Source organism: Sander lucioperca, chromosome 8, assembly GCF_008315115.2.
Source record: "Sander lucioperca isolate FBNREF2018 chromosome 8, SLUC_FBN_1.2, whole genome shotgun sequence".
In the NCBI taxonomy this organism is placed as follows: Eukaryota; Metazoa; Chordata; class Actinopteri; order Perciformes; family Percidae; genus Sander; species Sander lucioperca.
In genome coordinates this window covers 35127787-35137843 of record NC_050180.1, presented here as the reverse complement: position 1 = coordinate 35137843, position 10057 = coordinate 35127787, and the positions used below count along the sequence as shown (strand labels likewise).

The window sequence follows — 10057 nt, the reverse complement described above, 5'->3', positions numbered from 1 at the left end:
CAATTTACAATGCTGATTAGTCTGGTGGTGGCGAGGACCCTAAACTATACACAACATCACCGCTGTTACAACATCTGGTATGAAACATCCGGAAGAATACGAGTTGTGCATGAAGGAATCTACAGACAGCAGCCAGAATGCAGCAACTTCAGGTACGGCAAAGGAAGGACAGTCACTGTTTACTTCATTAATGAGTTTACTGTGTTAATGGACTGAGGATGGGACGAGGATTCAGCAGAATCTTAACCAGGGGATTCGGTGCATCTCTGCTCTCTAAGTGACGCCTGTCGCCGTCTACGCGGACCGAGTCATGCCGTCATGCCACAGAGGGAGAATGAGGAAACTAAACGATCGGCTCGTCTGGCTGTCGGCTTGGGTTTGCGGCGGAGTGGCGGGCGGCTGGTGGGTGGGACAGAGGAAGTGTTTGGGGGGCGAGGAGGTCAAGGGTCAAGCTGTCTTGTCTTTCCTCCTTAGATGGGCAGCTGGAAGGTGATGTCCACTTGAGCTTCCTTAGCCAGCGAGACGATTTCAGACAGCTTTACAACCTGCGAGCAGACACAAAGAGACAGACAGAGAGTCAAGGGACGTCAAACAACTTCAGTTCAGTACTCATCACTGTAGCTGGTATGAGAGCGTTGGTCGGCCTTCTTTGCACAATCACAGGGAATTGGTATATTTTTCTTTTTAACGCCATATTGTGTAAACTGCCTTCTTACTTATGTTCTCTCCTGACTCCTAAAGTCACCACCAGGAAATGTAATCTTCCATCATATGGGCAAATCATATATGACATTCCCCGAACGCGAACTGTCTTCGGTGAAAGGGCCTTTCACATGCATCCTGGTATAAACTGCAGAATCATCTTAAATTAGACTACCTACCTAGACTGTTGCACTGGCTCCCAGTGAAGGCTAGAATTGATTTTAAGATTCTGCTCCTAGTTTATAAAGCGCTCAATGGCCGTGCACCACAGCAAGAAGCCTCAGATGCCCAGGCAGCGGCCTCTTAACCATCCCTCGCTGTAACTGGAGAGAAGGGGAGGCTGCTTTTTGGGTCTATGCCCCAATGATATGGACCACCCTGCCATGGAACTGGGAGAGGCCTCCACACTGAACACTCTTTAAAAATAAAGGCTAAAAACCCTGCTTTTTACAAAAGTCTATGAATAACTGAGTTTGTCGCTGTTCAATGTTGATCGTTGGTGTCTGTCTGTGTGTGTGTGTGTGTCTATGTGTGTGTGTGTGTGTGTATGTGTGTGTGTCTGTGTGTGTGTCTATGTGTGTATGTGTGTGTGTCTGTCTGTCTGTGTGTCTGTGTGTGTGTGTGTGTGTCTGTCTGTCTGTCTGTCTGTCTGTCTGTGTGTGTGTGTGTGTGTGTGTGTGTGTCTGTGTGTGTGTGTGTCTGTCTGTATCTGTCTGTGTGTGTGTCTATGTGTGTGTGTGTCTGTGTGTGTCTGTCTGTGTGTGTGTCTATGTGTGTGTGTCTCTGTGTGTGTCTGTGTGTGTGTCTATGTGTATGTGTGTGTATGTCGCTGTTCAATGTTGATCGTTGGTGTCTGTCTGTGTGTCTGTGTGTGTCTATGTGTGTGTGTGTCTATGTGTGTGTGTGTGTGTGTATGTGTGTGTGTCTGTGTGTGTGTCTATGTGTGTGTGTGTCTGTCTGTCTGTCTGTGTGTCTGTCTGTGTGTGTGTGTGTGTGTGTGTGTGTGTGTGTGTGTGTGTGTGTGTGTGTGTGTGTGTGTGTGTGTCTGTCTGTGTGTGTGTCTATGTGTGTGTGTGTCTCTGTGTTGCGTGTGTGTGTGTGTGTCTGTGTCTCTGTGTTGCGTGTGTGTGTCTGTGTCTATGTGTGTGTGTGTGTGTGTGTGTGTGTGTGTGTGTCTGTGTGTGTCTATGTGTGCGTGTGTGTGTGCGTGTGTGTGTGTGTGTGTGTTCGATACATGTTTTTATGTATTTTATTCTGTATAACTGAACAAAGTATTACTTTATGTCGCTTTTGTACGAAGCACATTGTGTTACATTAACTTGTATGAAATGGCTATAGAAATAAAGATTGATTGATTGATTGACTGACTGATAATGAACAATGACAACAATTAGGATAAAGGACTATTTGAGTGCTGTTACTGGGCGCTGCTGGTGATGATGTCTGTCTGTTTTTCACGGTTATATTTTAATATGGAACTATTATACTGCCGTCTGGGCCAGGACGTCCTTGCAGAAGAGATTCTGAATCTCAGTGGGATTATTTCCTGGTAAAAGAAACGTTAATAAAAAAATAAATAAAGGTTATTCAAGCTAGAGCGGCACAATATATCGCTGTTTTTAAATCGTCATCGCGATATGAAGTGGCGCTATAAACAACGCTAAAGGCTGCGACAGACACTCAGAGATTCAGAGAGTTAGATGAGAGAAAATAGCAGAAAACGATATAACTTCAGTGATAAATAATCAGATATTAAAGTGTTCTCAGTTCTGCTGCTTTCAGTATTCTGATTCTGAGTTTTTTTGTGATTGTTTTGGGCAAAAATCCTTCATTATGCGGCACGTTTTCTTAAAAACAGCGATGGAATATGCGGGATATTTATGCAATTTTATGCGATGAAATTGTGGGAACTTAACATATATGCAAAATACAATGGGTTTCAACTGGTTCTAATGTATGGCGTGAATTTTGTTGGAAAAGTATAATGAGATTTTTCATCACCCCGGTTCAGAAGAGGTATCAGGGCAATGGAGATGCTTGCTGGAGATGTGGGGGGTGTGGTGCTAACCATTACCACATTTGTTGGGACTGTCGAGTTATTTCTCCGTATTGGTCTAAAATTCATGAGCATACACAGAATGTTTTTGCATTTGTTTTTCCATTTGCTTTTGAAACCTTATATCTCAGCAACATTTCAACGGATCAATTGGACTCAAAGGACAAGAAACTTCTTTACATCTTACTGGCAGCGAGTAAAAAGGCTCTAACGAGGAGATGGCTCAAACCAGAACCACCAACAACTGAGGACTGGATTAACATTGTGCACGAGATTTACACAATGGAAAAACTGTCCTTTTCACTCAAATTGCAGAGGGACACTTTCTATAGGATATGGTCCAAGTGGACGGAATATGTTGAGCCGATTAGATCAGACTTTGTGTAGACACTGCTGCCTCTTACTAATTTTGCACATATTTTCAATTTTAAATGAATACCACTAACTTAAATAATATGGAAGAAAATTGGCTCCCCCGCCACCCGCACTTGAGTTCTGTTGTTCTTGTATTAAAAGTTTAAAAAAGAAAAAAGAAATTGCGGGAACTTGCAAAAACTGCGGTTTCATCGTGGCTTCATCGCGGGGTTTGCAGCTTTTCGATGACGTTCACGTCGCGTAATTACGTCACTTCATGACGTTCCCATGGCAACAGGGGGAAACGGCTGCTCTTGTGTGAAGTAAACGCAACATTTTTCAACTTTCTGCTAAGATATGTGGGACTTTTTTGCAACGAAAATGCGGGGATTATGAAGTCATGCAAGCCCCGCGTATTTTGCGTGGAAATCTGCAATTTATGCGGCGACGTATTTGAAAAAAAATGCGAAAGTGCAAGTTCAAGAATTTTTTTTTTTTTTTATCCGAGGTGTAGTCGGAAGAGATGCGTTTTTAGCCTTCGGCGGAAGATGTGTAGGCTTTCGGCCATCCTGATATCGATGGGGAGCTCGTTCCACCATTTGGGAGCCAGGACAGTGAACAGTCGGGATTTCGTTGAGTGATTAGTTCTCCCTCGCTGTGAGGGGGCAGCCAGCAGTTTGGCTGATGCAGAACGAAGTGGGCGGGTTGGGGTATATGGTTTGACCATGTTCTGGATGTAAGCGGGTGCTGATCCGTTCGTGGCCCTGTACGTAAGTACTAGTGTCTTGAAGCGGATGCGGGCCGCAATTGGTAACCAGTGAAGAGAGCGGAGGAGCGGTGTAGTGTGAGAGAACTTGGGGAGGTTGAAGACAAGTCGAGCCGCTGCATTCTGAATGAGCTGCAGGGGTTGATTATACATTGAATTATGAGATCACATAATTTTTCTGGAGGGACTGAAAAAAAGTCCAGGGTGCTCAGGAAGTCAAGAATCAAAGGCTTTAACACTAGAACGGCCATGACGGTCATTTTGACCGTTTTGAAATTTATATGTGTAATAACTTTGCTGAGTAAAAAAATACAATCCTGCTGCTGCCTGACTTTTCCTAAAAGAGTCTGTATTTTAATTTAAAATTGTTTGTATATACATTACACAAAAGGCAAAGAAAATAGAGTCACTTTTACCTATTTCGGCCATACACGGTCATACTGACCGCTCGGATTTTCGCGGTATTGTTTTTAATTTTTCGCGCGGTTGAAGATGCATCTTGGTTGCTTAGTAACTACCATAGTCTCTGTCAGAGCAACGTAACTAGCGGTCTCGAGTAACAAGTGTGGGCATCACCGATGGGCCGAAGGCAAAGCCAGAGTCTGTAACGTAGGCTACTACGGCGTGGAGGCACTCTGCTCTGAATCAGAAGGTAAACACCGGGCGCTCGCTCTGTGAAAGGCGCCGTACACGTAGATGGCCGGTGGCAGTTTACATGTTTACATAACTTTATACATCCTCGAACTGGCTGGAATCGTTGCACACATCCTCTCCAAGGAGTGCACCAGCAGTAAAATTGTCCGGAGGAGGTTTATGCAGCAACTGGCAGAGGAGCTGAGAGAGGAGTTTATGGAGGAAAAAAGGGCCGCGGCGCCAATCCGAGCAGCGCTGCGTACCGCAGCAGACGCCAAAACGGAGGCAGTGCCAGGTTAGGTTATAGCTAAATGTTCAAATAAGACACTTATAATTGTTATTTGGCTATTATGAATTAAGTTAAATGAATTTCCACATCATATTTTTCAGAATATGAATGTATGAAATAATTACGGTTTACTATGCCATGATATGAATTATTGTAACACGTATTACTACTCAAATGTATAATTAAACTCGCTAAAATGTACATTTCGGTGTTATTACGTTTTTCTAAAGATATCCTAACACAATACATAATACAATATCGCAATTAGGTATTTATCATGAGAGATTATAGAGTTTGGAAGCTGGCGGTCAGAATGACCGCTCACGGCAGTTCTAGTAGTTCTGGGATTCCGGCACTTCTAGTGTTAAAGAGCTCCTTTGGGGTCGGGAATTCAACTGAAAGTAGAAAAAAAGAATAAATCCATGGCACTCTTTTTCAAAATTACTTAAAAAGCCTTTATTGTACTGGCTATTTGATGATAGAAAATGTAAAAGACATTGGGAGAAGCAACCCACGCGTAGCGGCACTGACAACAAACTGGTTGTTGAGTTAAAAACTAATGAAAGGAAATCATATCTAACTTTCTGTTACTGAACAAATTGAACATTGAATTGAATGTAAAAGGCTGCACTAAAAGAACAACAGATACATTTTAAAGTGCCGTTTTCTGCTATTTTCTTTCAACTAACGCAAAATGATCTCTGAGTGCCTTTCATCATGTGTTTATGGCGCCGGTTGATAACGCAAAAAAACTATGTATTGTGCAGCCCTAGTTTATAGTTAGTTGAAAGAAAATATCAGCAGAAAACTGCACTTGTATGTATCTGTCATTCATGTTTTAGTGCTGCCTTTTACATTCAATTCAATGTTCAATTTGTTCAATAACAGAAAGTTGGAAATAATTTCCTTTCATTAGTTTTAAAGTCAACAATGATTTGTTGTATTTTATCAGAATACTGAAAGCAGCAGAACTGAGAACACTTTAAATATCTGATTATTTATTGCTGAAGTTATATCAGTATCAAGACATTACAACAACGGTATCGCATGTTTTCCTCATGTAGTGCCGCTCTAATTCACACATTATTAAAACAACAACATTGTGCCAAACAAAGGCTTTTAAAGATACATTATCTACGTAAAATGAGTTACACTAAGTAGCTGTACAAAAACATTACACATACTGTGTTCATGTAAACGAACGCCTGGTGTTTTAGATCATTAACTACCGTATTTTCCGGACTATAAGTCGCACTTTTTTTCATACTTTGGCTGGTCCTGCGACTTATAGTCAGGTGCGACTTATATATCAAAATATTTATAATTTCACGTTTTTAAATGTTATTTCATGCTGAAAACATTACCGTCTAAAGCCGCCAGAGGGCGCTCTAGGCTTCTGACAACTATATGCTGCTCCTAAAGACAACTGAGAAAGAAAAGAAACTGCAGGTGACTGCAGGTAGTAAAATATGCAGCTGAAAACGGTAATCGAGCAGCAGAACGAAAGTTTAGAGTGAGAGAGAAACTTGTGAGGGACTGACGAGAAGGTTAGTCTTACTGCAATGAAGGAAACAAAGAAAGCTAGTCGCGCGCTGAAAGCAAGATGGCCAGAGCTGGAGGAACGAGTCCACAGATGTAGATGCTCGTCAACGGTGCAGTTACGTCTCCACGCCCTGGTAGTTGTTCTGTATTCTGTTGTATAGTTGAATAACTCTTAATGTGTTACGTTAACATACCGGACACCTACCGTATTCAGCCCCTTGTTCTGTGTGCTACTGTGTAGTTGAATAACTTGCCTTTCCAGATTAAATGTCTGTTCTTGGTCTTGGATTTTGTGAAATCAATTTCTAAATAAATGCGACTTATAGTCCAGTGCGACTTATATATGTTTTTTTCCTCTTCATGACGCATTTTTTGACTGATGCGACTTATACTCCGGAGCGACTTATAGTCCGGAAAATACGGTACAAACAAATGTCTGCGAGCGACGGCGTTTTAGGTCCATTGTAGGTTAAAAGATTAATACTTACAGAGCCTGTGGACGGGGGGGTAATATTCTCAGAAAAAGACTCAGAATTTCCAATTTATGAGAAAGAAAATTGAATATTCTTTGAGATTATGAAGTCAAAAAGGTGCAAAATGCCACACAAAAGGCGCTTCATTAAATTATACTATTACATGATTTAAGTTTGGAGAAGCAGGCGGGCCTACCTGCCTACTCTGGTGCATCCCAACTAACCCTTTTAAACACCAAAGTCACACAATAAAGTCACACAGCAGCTCCCGTGTTCTGCGAGGTAAAATGTAGAGATGTTCCGATACCAGTATCGGTATACTGGTATATACTATGGTATACTGGAAAAAGAAGATAAATAAACTATTTTAACGTAGATTTTCTTATTTTCTTCGCTTTATTACGTGGTATTGGATCGGTGCATTAACTCCAGTACTTCCGGATACTGCCTAAAACGCTGGTATCAGTATCAGGAAGTACTGGAGTTAATGCACCGATCCGATACCACGTAATAAAGCCCTAAAGAAAATCTACGTTAAAGTAGTTTATTTATGTTCTTTTACCATTATAACTGACTGTCAAACTGCAGAATAAAAGAAAGTTCATGTTTCACAAAGAGTTTAACCTGAACCAGACTGACAAAGTTAGAAATAATATCACATCCATACAGAGATAGTAGTATACAGCTGTTATACATCATATCATCTATACAGAGATAGTAGTATACAGCTGTTATACATCATATCATCATACAGGGATAGTAGTATACAGCTGTTATACATCATATCATCTATACAGAGATAGTAGTATACAGCTGTTATACATCATATCATCCATACAGAGATAGTAGTATACAGCTGTTAAAACATAATAAAATATATGACGATACGCAAGTTCAGGTATCAGAATCGGTATCGGGAAGCAAAAAATGGTATCGGACCATCTCTAGTAAAATGACAAAGTTGTCAAAGAAGAAACTGTTTTTTGAAGACATATTTCTGTTGAGCAGAGGCGTTTTAAGTCTCAAGTCACTAGAGACAAGAGTCGACTATTCCCGAAATCCTCGAGGCCGTGTCCAAGCCACAAGTTTAAAAAGCAGCCAAATCCTTTCAATGCAGAGGCAGCAGGAAACTGTTTGCTAACAAGGTCGACATATCTACTTTATAAGATGATAAAACGTCAATAATGGGTTTCACAGTTACAGTTATGTTGAGTTATTGTGCGACTTTGGTGTTTAAAAGGGTTAGGAACTAACTAAACTAACACACAAACTAACTAACCGATGATAATAAGTGACTTTGGTGTTTAAAAGGGTTAGGAACTAACTAAACTAACACACAAACTAACTAACTGAGCGATGGAGGCAGCAGTAGAGCAGTAACTCCCGTGTTCTGCGAGGTAAAATCACTGTTTTTATCAATGGAGTCTGGTGGCTTTGAAGAGAGCTGAGATAACGGCTTCAGTTCCCCATCGTAAAGGGCCGTCTGACAGCACGGTGAAGAGCTGAAAATATTCTAAATATAGCGAACACGTAAACTGACGTAGGTGCGTTTGTGTACGTACCATTTTGGCGGCCTCGTCCAGGTCGTCACAGGCCAGGATTTTCAGCGGACTGGCAGCGATCAGAGCTTTGGCATCGTCCACTCTAGTTCCTTAAAAAAGCAAAATATAGAAATTGAATTTGAATCAAATGTGGGTCTCTACCGTGAACAGAGTCTCAGCTGCTGCAGAGACGAGACGGAAATGTGTCTTAACGTTTTTGTGAGTTTGTATTTCTTCATAAAAAAGGCAATTTCTGCTTTTTATTATGATTCTTCCACAACTGTGTTAGGAATATTTACTAGTACTGTAGGGAACAGTCCCCTTAAATAATGGCTGTTCCTGGGCAAAATAACACATAACAGCACATATAAGGGCGCTGACACATCGGACAGTCTGGCGAGGTCGGTGACTCGAGTCTGTTCGGTGTGTTCTGAGGCACTTTTTGGACCTCGGGGACTCGACTGATCAGTTCGACTGGCTTTTCTGCCAACGGTCGGCCGTCTGGTTGGTGTGTAACTACCTTAACACATAGTAATGCACGTATTCACACTTAAATCACTGACACTTGAGGGTGGGGAGGCAGTAAGACTGGTTGGAACCAGTTTGAATTCCTCTTAAGTAAACTGACACCCTCCGCTAAACGAGTGAACAATACCGGGGGAAGGGAGAGCGGGAAATCTCTTTTCAGGGTGTTGTCCTCTACCATTGGATGGACCAGCCTCTGCACCAATAAGGAAGCGGCAAAGTCTAAACCACGGCTACTTCCCGCCTTAGTATTAACCAATCACAATAGTAGAAGTGCAACGATGAATGGATGAATCGATTAGTTGTCAACTATTAAATTAATCACCAACTATTTTGATAATCAATTAATCGTTTGTCATTTTTTTATTAAAAAAAAAAATCAGATTTCTCTGATTCCAGCTTGTTAAATGTGAATATCTTCTAGTTTCTTCTCTCCTCTGGGACAGTAAACTGAATATCTTTTGAGTTTTGGACAAAACAAGACATTTGAGGACGTCCTCTTAGGCTTTGGGAAACTCTGATCCACATTTTTCACCATGTTTTGACATTTTTATAGATCAAACAACTAATCGATTAATCGAGAAAATAATCGGCAGATTAATCGACTATGAAAATAATCGTTGGTTGCAGCCCTACACAATAGCCTGCACGTTTTCACATATTGACCTGTAATGTTGGACCGCGTCAACTGTGTGCTCTCAATTTAATCCTTACGGATTCCCAGGTTTTTCCCGAACATTTCTGTGTATTGTATCTGAGAGATTTCGGAGAAACGGAGCGCGTGCTTTACCTTGTAACCGCACCACGATGGGGATCTTGAGGTCCAGGTCTCTCACCGCCATGATGATGCCTTGGGCGATGACGTCACACCTCATGATGCCTCCGAAGATGTTGACCAGGATGGCCTGAACCTGAGGGACAGCGCCACGGCAACAGCGTTAACCAACACGAAGCTACGGATGAAGCCGGCTATAATTTCCCGTGCACTGGGCACGAATAATTATGAATTTGTAGAAGTTTATAAGGTGTCCTCCTAACTTAATTCACGAATCTTTCATACCACGAGCCATAAAATCTTTCAACATTTCACCACTGAGTGAGAGGTAACACGGTCATTACCTCATTTATTACAATATTGCACTAAAGTACAAATTGTACACTCATATTTACTTAGAC

The 10057-nt window shown here is 41.5% G+C and overlaps 1 protein-coding gene across 1 annotated transcript in view; it reads right to left on the bottom strand.

Moving 5' to 3' along the window:
• Positions 1 to 229: 229 nt before the first annotated feature.
• Positions 230 to 10057, bottom strand: part of sucla2 (succinate-CoA ligase ADP-forming subunit beta) — a 50334-nt gene continuing 40506 nt past the window's right edge. The window contains exons 9-11 of the mRNA XM_031324045.2: positions 9672 to 9792; positions 8378 to 8466; positions 230 to 545 (exon numbers count right to left, since the gene is read on the bottom strand). Coding sequence (XP_031179905.1) covers positions 471 to 545; positions 8378 to 8466; positions 9672 to 9792 — 285 coding nt within the window. The 3' untranslated portion in view covers positions 230 to 470. The remainder of the gene's footprint in view (positions 546 to 8377; positions 8467 to 9671; positions 9793 to 10057) is intronic.